The sequence below is a fragment of the Leptonychotes weddellii genome, chromosome 12 (assembly GCF_054177405.1).
Source record: "Leptonychotes weddellii isolate Sample4059 chromosome 12, ASM5417740v2, whole genome shotgun sequence".
NCBI classification, from domain to species: Eukaryota; Metazoa; Chordata; class Mammalia; order Carnivora; family Phocidae; genus Leptonychotes; species Leptonychotes weddellii.
The window spans coordinates 4,482,316-4,497,450 of NC_138380.1; the positions used below are offsets into that span (position 1 = coordinate 4,482,316).

General features: G+C 39.1%; 1 protein-coding gene across 14 annotated transcripts in view; it reads left to right on the forward strand.

Moving 5' to 3' along the window:
- Positions 1-15,135, forward strand: part of KMT2C (lysine methyltransferase 2C) — a 270,106-nt gene that overhangs the window by 85,369 nt on the left and 169,602 nt on the right. For 12 of the 14 annotated variants that reach the window (XM_081799810.1, XM_081799816.1, XM_081799813.1 and 9 more), the window contains exon 3: positions 10,871-11,012. In XM_081799810.1, coding sequence (XP_081655936.1) covers positions 10,871-11,012 — 142 coding nt within the window. The remainder of the gene's footprint in view (positions 1-10,870; positions 11,013-15,135) is intronic. The other 2 variants (XM_081799811.1, XM_081799823.1) reach the window with 1 other exon arrangement.

Below are 15,135 nucleotides of genomic sequence, written 5' to 3' on the forward strand. Positions count from 1 at the left end.
AGAATTGACCCCTTTTTCGCTAGGTAATGGCACTGTTTGTCCCTGATAACTTTACTTGCTATGAAGTCCGCTGCATCTGAAATTAATATAACTTTGCTTTCTTTTGATCTGCAGTCTATTCTCAGCAAATTTCTACTATTCAGCTCAGTATTATTAACTATAGTCATCATGTTGTTACATTAGCTCTTTAGACTTATTTATCCTATGTAACTGCAACTTTGTGTGTTTTGGCCAATATTTCCCTATCTCCACCCACCCCCCCTCCCCCAGCCCCTGGTAGGTACCATTGTACTCTGCCAATTTTACATTTTTTATTAGAATTTTGACTTGATTTGTTAGTCTCTCTAGGCTATACAGACTTTTCAGTGTTTGACTGGAAGGAACTTTTCTCAGATTATCCCTGATAACATCAGTTTCACTCTCAAGAATCTAAAGGGTCAGTGAGCATTTGCTTGAATCCTTCCTTCCATATTTCAATTAACATTACACTATGTGACACCTTTAGACTACATTGTCAACAGTTTTATCCAGAGTTCTTACTTCATACTAGACTTGAGGCTTGCCCAGGGGACCTCATTTCTCACAAATGAAGTTCAACATATTCAGACTGAGTGCATGCTTGTGTCTTGGCTTTCACTTTGTGTAGATCAGTCTCTCAATTACCCAAGTATTTTTATAAGAATCACCTCTTCTTTGTGAATGCCTACCCTGCCCCCCTTTTCAGAAATTCTGCTTTGGTCATTAGACTTCACTAAGCCTATTTTTCTAGAGCTTTTATATATCCGGAAGTGTTTGTACCTTACTTCAATGGGGAGAGGTTTTTAGTGGATATTGCATTTTACCTGTAACTCTAGACATGATATTTAAATTTTATTTCTGAACAAGTCTAGTAGATCTGGAAGCAAAGCTTATTACTAAAAACCCTGAGCAGTTTTTGTTTGTTTGGCTTTTTTTCATTACCTCCAAAACTCCTTTGTGCTTTTTTTTTTTTTTTTAAGATTTTATTTATTTATTTGAGAGAGAGAGAATGAGAGACAGAGAGCATGAGAGAGAGGAGGGCCAGAGGGAGAAGCAGACTCCCTGCCGAGCAGGGAGCCCGATGCGGGACTTGATCCCGGGACTCCAGGATCATGACCTGAGCCGAAGGCAGTCGCTTAACCAACTGAGCCACCCAGGCGCCCTGTTTTCTTTAATTTTTTCACTTCAACTCACACTCTTCACACACTTTAGCTAAGCAATGGTTAGCAGTTTTAGCTCTGGAACCAGACTGCCTGTGTTGGAATCCAGGCTCCTCTGCTAATTGAAATTTTTTTTTAAGTTTTATTTTTAAGAAATCTCAACACCCATTGTGAGGCTCAAACTTACAACCCTGAGATCAAGCGTTGCATGCTCTACCGACTGAGCCAACCAGGCGCCCCTCTACTTAATTATTCTTGAGCAAAGTTCCTTAATCTCTTACCTTGCTTTCTTATTGGTAACATGGAGATGTTCATAGTAGCTACTGTTGGTAGATACTCCTCCATGGTCTCTTGCACTTGACATATCTTGTTGTGTATCCCAAGAATGTAAGGCCTTGACTGTCCCTTATCTGGCCATTTCTCAGGGTTCTGTTCACAGTGAGTAGTCTTGAAGAAGAGGCAATGTCTCCCTCTGGGACAAAGAGCAGGCATGTTTAATGCTTACTATAAAAGCAGTGGGTTCCCTATGCTCTTTGTTCCTTCCTTGTGATGCATTTCACTGCAAGGACAGGCATTTATTTGGGCCATGGTGTGACCCCCATAAGACTTGGGGGCCAAAGGGGAACTGACAGCAATATCCTCATGTTTGTGCTGCTTGCTGTGCGGTGAGTAATGAAGTCCTTGGTCTTTGATCCAGGAGTCTGTGTTTTCTGCAGCATCTATGGAACAGTAACAGACTAACTTATTAGCTTGTGTAAAATCCCAGACTTAGAAGCTATCTTCATATGGTTGTTGTAAAGTTTAAATGAGTTAACACATGTTAATCACTTACAGCATTGCCTCGGACATAGTGAGCATTTACTGAAAGTTAGCCATGAAGGTTTTAAGTATTTTCGTATTCTCTGCATTGAATTTTTAGGCCTAAGTAAAGATAAGGCTCAGAAGATTAAGATTGCTGTACATAACGATTATATGGTGAAGATGTATATTGTAATTTATTGGTTTTATTTTAGTTTCTTGTATTTTTTTTTAAGATTGATTTATTTGAGAGAGTGGGAGCACACATGGAGGAGAGGGGCACAGGGAGAGGGAGAGAGAGTCCCAAGCAGACTCTGTGCTGAGCGCAGGGCCAGATGCAGGGCTTGATCCTGTGACCCTGAGATCACTACCTGAACTGAAACCAAGAGTTGATTGCTTAACCAGCTGTGCCACCCAGGTGCCGCTAGTTTCTTGTATTAATTGCAAACCATGAATATCCATTAATAACACACTTTAAAAAAGTCATACAGAAAACTAAACAAAATACTTTTATAACTAAATAAAACATCCAGAGAGCAGTTGAATTTTAACAATTACTATTTTAATTAATATCAGTGTATTCTTTGGCTCTTGATAACTGTTGGACTCTTATTCTTAATGTTTTTGTACTGCATTTCTAAAAATCACATTAAAATTATAACAGTGATGCGTATTAGTGAAAATTTATAGAACTGTGGATAAGTATAAAGAGACTAAGTTAGCCGTAGAAGTGTTAACTCCAAGAGAGAACCAGTATTTCACATTTTTGTGTATTTTTGGTTGCTTACATGTTAAATCTTTACATGGCTCTGTGAAAGTAGTGACTATCTTCATGTTATTAGTGTCAATATTTTAAGTAGTTTAGTGAATAAATATAGGGTAACTGTTTCTAAAGAGTGCTAATTCTTCCGCTGTACAACACATTTTGGATGTAGTGGATACACTAGATTCAGTAAGATACAAACAGAATGTAAAATAGAACTGTCAGAATGCAGGCTTATTTTGACCACTGCTGTTCAAAAGAAGGAAAGGGCGTGATAACACAATTTCTTAGATACGTTTTGTTCTGTAGTCTTAGTATAAAGAAAGCATGAAAGGCATCATGGAGGTAAAGGAAGTTAGGAGAGAGAAAAAAATTTTATTCTATTTAATGTTTGACTAAAGCACCAGCAGCAAGGCATGTTGTTTGGATAAGAAGTAGACAGTGAGTGCTGGTGTTCATTAACATAATTAGTAAATACTAGCATGTTTAAAATATTTTGTATGTTTTTGTGCTTTTTGTGATTCTTTTTTTTTTTTTTTTTAAAGATTTTATTTATTTATTTGAGACAGAGAGAGCACATGAGAGGGGGGAGGGTCAGAGGGAGAAGCAGGCTCCCTGCCGAGCAGGGAGCCCGACGCGGGACTCGATCCAGGGACTCCAGGATCATGACCTGAGCCGAAGGCAGTCGCTTAACCAACTGAGCCACCCAGGCGCCCTGTGATTCTTTATGTATATGTATACAGTAAGATTTTTCTGCTTGCTTGATATTAATTACACCACATGTAATTAATCAGTTATTGGGCATCATCCAGATTTTGCTCTGAATGGTTTGTAAAACAGATACATTGCCTGTTTCTATAGAGTGCATCGTCTGGTAGGGTGTCATTGACACCTTTGCCAGGCTATTTTCCAAATAATGTTTTTAAATGAATAAAATAAAATACATATGTTTGCAAAGATAAATGATTATATTGAAATATTGTCAAAATAGTAAAAAGCCAAATTTGTAATTTCATAATGTGTTTTTAAAAATTTATACTTAAATTATAAATCCTAATTTAATTTTAATATTTACCATAATTTTCAAGTAGTGATGAGGGTAAATGATATTGTGGGATATCTGCAAACACTGAATGTGATAAGAAATTACCTGCTTTCTGTTGGTGACAGAGACATAGTTGCTCTATCACTCTACTTGTGCATATATTCATAATGAAATGAGTTTTTAGGATTCTAAATTTCAAAGGTTAGTAAAAAATTTTTCCCTCCTAATATCCTAGAACCCCTGATTAAGTAAATACATTTTTAAAAATTTTTTATTTTTTAATTTTTTGAGTGGGGGGCGGGTAGAGGGAGAAAGCAAATGAATCTCAGGCAGACTCCATGCTGAGCGCAGAGCCTGATGCTGGGCTTGATCTCAGCACCCTGAGATCACGACCTGAGCCTAAACCAAGAGTTGGATGCTTAACTGACTGAGCCACCCAGGTTGCCCCTAAATAAATACAATCTTTAAAATTCATTCAAAGATAGGGTGCTTTGAAAGAATGTGTTATGTATCAGTAAGGGAGGCCATACGTAGACGCTGGAATAGTTTTGACATTGACAGTCTATTCTGTCAGGTCGGTGAGTTTACTGCATATATTTTTAGGATACATACAGAGAATTACTTAACCTTTGAGGGAAATAATTTCCTAATTGTCCAAAATCAGAATGTATTATTTCCATGAAGTTGGCTGGGAGGTAAATGCTCTCTTTACTCAATAATTTTACTCAGCACGGCTTTAAAAATAAACAGAAATACACTGTATTTTCAGTTTTCATTTCATATTCTTCATATTCAACAAATGCTTCCTCAGTAACATGGTGCTAGTAAAATATTAACATTTCCCTTTAACGTTAATCTATTCGTAAAACCTCAGGGCTCCGTGAGAGACTGCCGGGAGCACACGGCAGTTAAGTGAGCAGGGGTGAGCATCCCTGCGCCTTGGAAGCCCATTTTGCTTCATATTAGCTATGTGATCTCTGGCTTGTTGTTTAACTTCCTGACTTTAGTTTCCTTACCTTGTAAATGAGGATAATATGTCAGATATTACTGTTGTTTTTTAAAAGAGAAGAATTAAATGAGAGAACTATTAGGTGCACACCTCTATTTGTCTTTTCAGTTTTAGCTGGCTTTTAATGCCTTTTTGAAGCCTTTCTAAGCTGTACTCCCACCTCTTCCATTGACTCTCATCACACCTGTACCTCCATCCTGACAAGTGTGCTATCCTATTATTATTTATTATTCACTGTCTCCTGACTAGATCCATTGAGGATAGAAATCCTGACTCTGTTATAGAAACTGGCTACTATTTGAATAGAATATATGGTACACAGCAGTTACTCAAAGTTTTGTTTGGTAAAAATCATTCTAAAGTAATGATTTATTAACTTCTCAGCAGAGAGCCAGAAGCTGCCTAAATAAATGTTCTCTTTATTCTTATTACTTCCCACAATATAATGTAATCATGTGTGATCTGGCATCGAGAGTTTGGTATCTTAGTTAGTGATACCTAACTAGATGGGGAAGTAAATAGATAGTTAAAATATCATGTGTGAATGTCGATAATCAGAATAGCAACCACATACCTACCCTTACCATATACTTAAGGCATTGGGCTGAGTGCTTTACGTGTAATATCTATTTTACTCCTAAAGAGAGTTTTATACTAGGTGGTATTAGCTATCTTTTAAGTGATTGACGAACTGAAATTGAGATGAGCTAACTTGCCAAGGGCACATGGCTTGCAAATGCAGATTCTGGACCATTTGATTCCAAGCCTTTGATTTTAACTAATACCTCAGACTAAACAGCCTTTGCTATTCATTCACAGAAGCAACTGTTTGGGACTATAAGTAAGAGTCATGGGAGGAATGGCATTGTTTAGGGGCAGGGGTTGGATCTGATTTACTGGTGCATCCCCAGAGATTTGCACAGCACTTAGGCCATGCCACTGAATGAAGTACACAGGCCGTCCAGGTTCTCTCAGAACTTCCTTACACATGATTGGGTTCTTTAGGATTGTTACCTCTGCACATATGCCACCTAGTGGTTCAAGATTGCACACAGGTAGGGGCTGCCGATAAAATCCTCTCTCTGTCATCCCTGTGGTCAGTGTGGACTCTTCTGACTTTAAAACATTTTGTGACCAAGTAGCATTGCCTTTATTTTAGGTCAAGTTCAGAGTAAGGAGAAAGATACACCAAATATTTTATATCAAAGAAAAATATAACATGGAAAATTTTAAAATGTAAAAAGTGCCTGCTTACTCCCATTTCATAGTTTTAGACTGTTAGGCATTTGAACGAATAGAATGCCATGAAAGGCAAAAACTCTGCAAAGTAGCCGAGCCTGGGCTCTTTTACTAGTTGAATGGCTAGCTTTTGTGGTTTTGGCACAGGCCCAGGATGGTGTTCAAGAGTGCATTTTTGGTAGTGAACTGTGGATAAGCAAGTACTGGCATCAGAACTCTTCCTTCAGTTGTCACTGAGTTTACAGTCATTTCACCAGAGCATTTCTGGTTGATATCTCTGGTTGGATATTTGGATGGCATCATTTTCAGCCAGAGCAATCTGTTTCAGGAGAAGAGAGAGACATAAACATTAGTTTAATTGTCCTGGCTTGAGTTTGACAGATAGTAAGATCTAATTTTTTCTACTAAACGAAGAGTGACAATTAAAAAAGATAGGTTTGATCTTTATGTATAGTTTCACATATTTAGGGATACTTTTTCCTGTTTCTGTTTTGTGGCTGGAACTGCTCCCTAGGAAGCAGTCATAAGATTCCTCTTTATTTCTCCTTATTCCTTAAAAAACAAATGACTAAAACAACAAAATCCAAACCAAAAACCCGGCCCAAACCCATCAATCTCTAGTGTGTCTTCAGCAGATCCAGGGTAGGATCATGGGGCAGACCCAGTAATAGCTGGAAGCAAAAGGAGAACAGGATGAACTCGTGAAGCCTGCCTTACTATTATCCTCTTTGTGGATCAGGCCAGTTCCAGATCCCATTAGGGGAAAAAAACTCCCTCTAGTCTGAATCTGTTTTTTGCTCCTCTGAAATGCAAGGAGCCTAATTTCTAAAGGTTGTGTACCTGAATACCTACCAGCCTACCATTAACATTTATGTTTAAGGGCGCCTGGGTGGCTCAGTTGGTTAAGCGACTGCCTTCGACTCAGGTCATGATCCTGGAGTCCGGGGATCGAGTCCCACATCGGGCTCCCTGCTCAGCAGGGGGTCTGCTTCTCCCTCTGCCCTCTTCCCTCTTGTGCTGTCTCTCATTCTCTCTCTCAAATAAATAAATAAAATTAAAAAACAAAACAAAACAAAAAAACCAAAAAACCATTTATGTTTAACCTTGCCATCTCTTTCTGATCTAATTTGAGAGAAGGAGAGGGAGAGAGAGACAGAGCAAACAGACACTGAGAGATTGACACTGAAACCTACTGGTTTCCCCTTAGTTATAAGCAACAAAAAAGCTCCTAAACATACTGAAAGTGTTCTGTATTTTCTTTCTGAAGGAGAGCAAAATAAGGAAGTAGTTGGGATTGTGCTAGTTTGCCTGGAGAAGAATTTTGACGAGAGGCCATACGTGGTAGATAGCAGCATATATCAGAGAGCAGACAGGCTGCACCCTGTTGGAGGGAATGCAGTTTAGGGATGGAGGCTAGGAGAGCTAGCTGGCCCTTAGGAGAAAAGTCTCCCAGGGCAATATAATGGCACATGACTCTGGTCCATGTGGCTCAGGATCTATGAGCTTCTGAGGTACTCTTGTTATTACTCCTCTTATCTTGACTCTTACCCTTCCTTATTACCTAGTAATAGGAATCATACAAAAAGAGCATATCCCACATGTGCTCAGGGCATCTCTGGGTAGAAATGAAATGCTTCCTTAAAGGCATTTTTATATATGGTCATTTTATAGTATTTTGAATATAATAGGCAGAGGACTCTGTCTCGTGGAACCATGTTACTTTCTGTCTTTGGTTATAAAAGCACATAGAGGGCAGGCAACACAAAATAACTTTTGGGTCTTTCCACATGCTTTCCCTAGACCTATAGGCTCTGGAGGCACCTGGTCTGCTTTCCAAGTTATTGCAGGTCACAGATCTACCAAATATTTTGATACAGCATAAAAAGGGTCAGTTGGTTTCCAAACTCTAGTATCACTGTTCTCATTGCCTGATCACCAACCCACATTTTAAGTGTTTGTTACTGCATTTCCCCACTCTTGTGTTAATTGGGGCATGGGCTAAAATGCTGTAAACAGAGACCCCAAAATACAGCAGTGGCGTAAATAAAACAAATTAATTTTTTTTTCATGCAGAATTTCTGAAAGTGAGAGGTTCAGGCATCTTTGCTCCCTGTGGTTGTTTATGGACCTAGACTCCTTTCATCTTGTTCTTCTGCCCTTCATGAGAGTGTTGTTCTCATCGGCAGCATTGCATCTGGGTTGCTGATGTGTCTGTGTTCCTGTCCATAGGAAAGAGGGAACATAATTTAGTCTAGAGCAAATCCCTGCCTGTTAGGTGACGTAGAAATTGCACGGTCACTTTTGGTCATACTGTATTGGTGAGAATTTGCCACAATTAGCTACAAAGAAGGTTGAGAAATAGTAGCTAAGAAGTTATGTGCCCTTTGAAATTTGGGTGTAAAAGAAATCCTCTGTCCATTTTTCTGTAGGGTAATGTGCCTTGTTCATCTTTCATGATGCAAAGTTCTTTACATATTCTAGATTTGAATGCCTATTTGTGGATACAAATCACATGTATTTTCTTTCAACCTATGATGTACTTTTTCATTTTGTTCATGATATCTTTTGTTATATAGAAGTTTAGTATTTTAATGTAGTAAAGTTTGCAAATCTTTTTATAATCCTTTGATACAAATATACTTTGTAGATTTGATTCTAGGTACTCTCTCAGTTTTGTGGCTAGGGGTAGACAGGACAGACAACATGATTGATCGGCCCAGAAGCACTTGATTTATGGTCAACTTTACTATTTCAATTTAAGAAAGAACAATTATTTTTTTTTTTTAAGATTTTATTTATTTGACAGAGAGACATAGCGAGAGAGGAAACACAAGCAGGAGGAGTGGGAGAGGGAGAAGCAGGCTTCCTGCTGAGCAGGGAGCCGGAAGTGGGGCTCAATCCCAGGACCCTGGGATCATGACCTGAGCCAAAGGCAGACGCTTAACTACTGAGCCACCCAGGCGCCCCAGAACAGTGTTATTTTATTTTTTAAATATTTTATTTATTTATTTGAGAGAGAGAATGAGAGAGAAGAGAGAGCATGAGAGGGGGCAGGGTCAGAGGGAGAAGCAGACTCCCTGCTGAGCAGGGAGCCGGATGTGGGACTCGATCCTGGGACTCCAGGATCATGACCTGAGCCAAAGGCAGTCGCTTAACCACCTGAGCCACCCAGGCGCCCAGAACAATGTTATTTTAAATAGAACCAAAACTGTCTGAAGCATGTTTGATGCTTTATTTCATCATTCATTTCATGATTTGACAAGACTTATCATTATTTGTAGTTTTTCTAACTGAACAATTAATAGTTCTCAAAGTTATTTGTCAAAACACTTACCTAAACTTCCTTATGAATTTAGGAGACTTTGATAGTTATAAAAATAGGAAAGTCAGATTGAAGAGCTGATCTGAGAGATGTGAGATCAAAATTGGTGTGGAATTTAGTGTTCAACTGCTGGATATGTCCAGAATGCAGTTAAAGTGTGGTCTCAAACTCAAGAGAGGAGCCAGGCCTGCAGGTGTCAGCTGATGACCTGGAAGTCCAGAGGAGACCGTTGAAACCTGGATAATCATTAAGTTCTTCAAGAAGAAAGAGCAAATAAGGACATCCTAAGGGCTATTCCCACATGTAGAGGTCGAAAAGAAACCAGATGAAGAGACAGATATTAGGTCATTTAATTTTCGTTAGCAACCACGTGAGATACATGGTAGCGTTTTGGTTTTGCAGGTGAGATGTGGAGAATTTGGGAGATGACTTTATATAAATTGTATAGACAATAGCTGGTAGAACTGGTACTTGAGAGCCTTGATGATTCTGAAGCCTGTAGGAATCCATTACATCTCCTGCTTATAGAAGGTGGGAGAGCCTTTCATTGAGGAGGAGGTTGTCCTTGGTGCCAGATGAATTTCTGGGAAGTTGAAAGGCTTGCAAGGAACCCCTGGATTGTGAGTTCTGTTGCTGTCGGTCGTGGTGGGGAGAACAGCATTGCAGTGGGAGGATGCCCATTAGGAGGGTAATGGAGTGCGGCCCCTCCAAAGTCCCATTTCCTGAATTTTACTGGGAGAAGGAAAGAAAGAGAGGAGGAGTTTGAAGGACTATAAGTGCTTGGTATTTGTTTCTTTGGTTTGGGGTGGTGGTGCGGAAAGGCCTAAGTAAATTTCGGGTTAGGAAAGAAGGACCAATTGGAGCGTGGGATTGCATCAGGAGCACTGGTGGAGGGACAGCGCCTGTTCATGTCTGGTGATGCAGTCTCCAAGAGTGGATAGATGGTTTTTATTTAAAGAGACACATGATATTATGGGTGATAGTGTTTGTTAACTTGCCTCCTACGATAGTATGTGTGAAGTGTTTGGGGTTGGAGTCTTGAGGGTAAATGAAAAAGGCAATGGAGTCAAGATGTGTTCTTTTCAATTATTTACCTTTAGAATGGCTATTAATTAGGCTGTAATGATTGTTTTAAATGAATGATAATTTTATTTATAAATTGTGAAGAACCTTTTTTTAAGTGTGTCACTTTGAAATACATTTGTTCTGTAGATGGACTGCTATAATCCTACAAATAAAGTTCTTAACAGTTATTACTAAGATGAAACTCCACTGAGTCAGTTGTAAGGTGCACACAAAAAAGTGTGCTATGTTTCACATTATTTCAGTGATCATGTTGCAGTAGACAGTAAATATAAACCATGCCATTACATACATAAACTTTTCCTGTATTAGTGAAGTGCTGCCATTGCTCTTTGAATCTTCTTCCCATGCCATGTATGCTTTACAGATAAATTCACCAAGGATTGATTTAAATGCGAAAATGACTTTTTTAATCCTCTTGTTCACTATTAAGCAGAAATCAAAGAACAGTCTGCAGAAGAAGATGCTGAAGCAGAAGTGGACAACAGCAAACGGCCGATCCCAGTCCTTCAGCGTTCTGTGTCTGAGGAATCTGCGAGCTCCCTGGTCTCTGTTGGTGTAGAAGCCAAAATCAGGTTAGAGAATGAATGCAGCTGGATTGGGGATTAGTGACAGGTGGGGAGCTGCTATAGAGAGAATTCAGAGAGTACAAGCTTGGTATGTAAATGTGGATGGGATTTTATTATTCAATAGTTTTAGATTTATGGCTGATGCCTCTGTGTGTTGTTGGGGTAAAGTGTCTGTGGGCTTAGGTGATTGTAGAACAGACCAGTAGACTAGCATGTTATCCTCCGCAGACCAGAACAGAGAATCACCAGCACGCTAGTCCTAGCCAAAGAAATAACTCCAAGCTTTTAGTGTAAGGATTGATTTTTGATATTTACCTGTAAACTTTTATACTCTTGTTCCTTACTCTTTCTTCATTCTTTAAAAAAAGAAATAGAGGACATTATAACCTATCTGTGTATACTTCAGCTTTGAAGTCTTGGAGTTTTTTAGACCTTATTTGAAAGACATGAATAAAACTATAAAATCATTTATCAGTTGAATACTCCCATCTTCTTGAAATGTTTTTTTTCTTTTGCTTTTGACACCCCTGCCTCCTGATTTTTTGCTCGCTTTTGCAGAGACTCCCTGCTTTTAAAATGTTGGGTCCTCAGTGGAGTCTTCAGCATGCATACTTTTATCTCTACTCGCTCTCTGGGAATGCTCATTCAGTGTGATGGCTAAGTTCTGTCTGTGTGCTGATGAACCCCATATTTATATTTCCAGGACTGACTTTTCTCCGAACTGCAGACTTTCCTATCCGTCTGTTTGACATCTCCATTTGGAGGTGTATACTAGATACCTCATCCATACATGGTTTGTTTCCCACTTTGCGGAAGGTTTGAAAATTCTCAAAAGAGTAGGCTGAAAAATAAAACAATCCCCAACAGACTTTACCCATTAATCCTGCTTTCTTTTTCTTTTCTTCTTCTTCTTCTTTTTTTTTTTTAAAGGTTTTATTTATTTATTTGAGAGACAGAACATGAGCATGAGCAGTGGGGAGGGGCAGAGGGAGAGAGAGAAGTAGACTCCCCGCTGAGCAGGAAGCCTGATGTGAGACTCGATCCCAGGACCCTGGGAACATGATCTGAGCTGAAGGCAGATGCTTAACCAGCTGAGCCACCCAGGGGTCCCCACTGCTTTATTTTTCTTAGTAGCACTTGTTATTTCTCAACAGTTCATTTGATTCTTTAATTATCAATATCATGTGAGTTCTGTGAGGGCAGTACTTTTTTCTGTTTTCTGTTGGATTGATAATTATTTTCTATTGATTATACATTATATTTTGTTTTTTAAGATAGTTTCCCTTAAAAGTCAAACCTCATCTCTTTACCCTATTGAATTTAATTTTGAAAGAATTCAAACTTACCATTCCAATTGGTTTCTTAGTCTTAACAGTGTAAGTGCTTTATCATATTTTCATCTCTTTGCATCTCTCATCTAGCATCTCATGCTATAGTTATTTTATTTTTTTTTTAGATTTTTTAATTTATTTGAGAGAGAGAGCAACAGAGATACTGAGAGAGAATACGAGCAGGGAGGAGAAGGAGAAGCAGGCTCCCCACTGAGCAGGGATCCTGATGCAGGACTTGATCCCAGGACTCTGGGATCATGATCTGAGCTGAAGACAGATGCTTAACCCACTGGGCCACCCAGGCGCCCTCATGCTGTAGTTATTTTAGATTACATTCTTCCTTATTTCTGTTTCCCATGTCTTGACCCTCTAATTTCCCCCCCAGTTTTAAAAATTGAGGTTTAATTTATATACAGTGAAATTCACCCATTTCGTGAGTTGACAGTTGTATACAATGACATAACCACTACTACCACGAGATGAAGAACAGCCCATCATACTGAAAAAGCCCCTGAAGCCTGTTTGTTGCCAACCCTGACTCCAGCTTCCACCCTTGGCAGCTGCTTGTCTTCTGTAGGTCCCTGTCGTTTTGCCTTTGCAATAACATAGAAATGGAATTGTAGAGTATGTGTTCTTTTGATTTTGGCCTTTTTTACTTAGCTAAAGCCTTTTTTACTCTTTTTCTGGCCTTTTTACTCATCTGTGTTATTGTATGTATCAGTAGTTGCCTCCTTTTTATTGCCGAACAGGATTCTTTTTTATGGAGGCTCCTACCACAGTTTATCCATTTCCTAGTTTAGGAATATTTGGGTAGTTTCCAGTTTTGGGCAATTATGAATACCATTGGTATAAATATTCACTCACAGGTTTTGGTGTGAACATAGGGTTTTTATTTCACTTAGATAAATACGTAGGCTAGGAGAAAGGTAATTTGAAAACGCCAACGTGTCTTCCATGTGTGGCCCTGCTGTTTTGCGTTCTCACTAATGATGTATGAGAGTTGCAATGAGAACACGGATTACAAGAACCATTTTTTTTTTCCTTTCGACCTTATTTTTCTAAAAGTAGACCACATTTAAGTGTGTGTATGTATATGTGTGTCTTTCCGTCTATTTCAGTGGACAACACAGTTTATCATGAAATTGAAAAACGTAAATAGGTAATTAGTTGAGGGACACAATTTTAATTTAACTTGATAAAAAAAAATTCCCTAAAAATATTATAGTTTATCACCTGTAATGTAAGACATTATGAAAGTTCATGGAGTAGATAGTATGAGGTTATGGTGCAAACTTCAGTGCCTGAGAAGTAAGGTTTGGGTGCAGCAGCTGTAAATATGTCATGAAGAGAAAATATATCCAAGAGGAGCAGTCCTTTTATTCTCTTTATTATAATTTTTAAATATTTTTTCATTTTTATGGTGACAAAAGTTTAAGTAATACTTTAAAACAATTTGTTTTTTTAAAGATTTTATTTACTTGAGAGTAGAGGGAGGGGCAGAGGGAAAGCCAGAATCTCAAGCAGACTTCCCACTGAGTGCAGAGCCCAATCTCACATGACCCTGAGATCATGACCGGAGCTGAAATCAAGAGTCAGACGCTTAACTGACTGAGCTACGCAGATGCACCTAAAACAATATTTTAAAAAATTTAACATCAATGCAGAAAAATCCATAATGAATGAAATATTTTTTTTAAAGCTAAGAAATACTGTTTTTCTTTATTCTGGTATTTTTTTTAAGTTTTTATTTAAATTCCAGTTCGTTAAAATACAGTGTAATGTGGGGCACCCGGGTGGCTCAGTTGTTGGGCGGCTACCTTCGGTTCAGGTCATGATCCCAGGGTCCTGGGATCGAGCCCCACATCAGACTCCCTGCTCGGCGGGAAGCCTGCTTCTCCCTCTCCCGCTCCCCCTGCTTGTGTTCCTGCTCTCGCTGTGTCTCTGTCAAATAAATAAAATCTTAAAAAAAAAATACAGTGTAATGTTAGTTTCAGGTGTACAATAGTGATTCAACACTTCCACACATCACCCAGCGCTCATCACAACAAGTGCACTCCTTTTTTTTTTTTAAAAAGATTTTATTTATTTATTGACAGAGAGAGACACAGCGAGAGAGGGAACACATGCAGGGGGAGTGGGAGAGGGAGAAGCAGGCTTCCTGCCAAGCAGGGAGCCCGATGTGGGGCACGATCCCAGGACCCTGGGATCATGACCTGAGCCGAAGGCAGCCGCTAACGACTGAGCCACCCAGGCACCCCACAACAAGTGCACTCCTTAATCCCCATCACCTGTTTCTCCCGTCCTCCCACCCACCTCCCCTCTCCCAACCAGCAGTGTGTTCTCTGTAGTTAAGAATCTGTTTTCTGTTTTGCTGCTCCCCCCGCCATTGTTCTTCTGTTTTGTTTCTTAAATTCCACATATCAGCAAAAGGAAAAGAAAAAGTAAAAGAGAGTGATGCAAACCAAGAAACAGACTCCTAACTCTAGAGAACAAACTGAGGGTTACGCAGGGGAGGTGTGTTTCTGGGGAATGGATGAAATAGGTGACGGGGATTATAAGGAGGGCACTTGTCCTGATGAGCACCCGGTGTTGTACGGAAGTGAAGAATCACTAGTTTCTGCACCTGAAACTAATTAACTGCACTGTTTGTTAACTAACGGGAATTTAAACAAAAACTGGAATAAAATAAAATACTCCATCATAAATAAAAATAAAATAAGGGGTGGATGGATAAAATGAGAAAAACAAAATACTGCTAACAGGTAAAGCTGATTGATGGGTTCATGAGCATTTGTGAA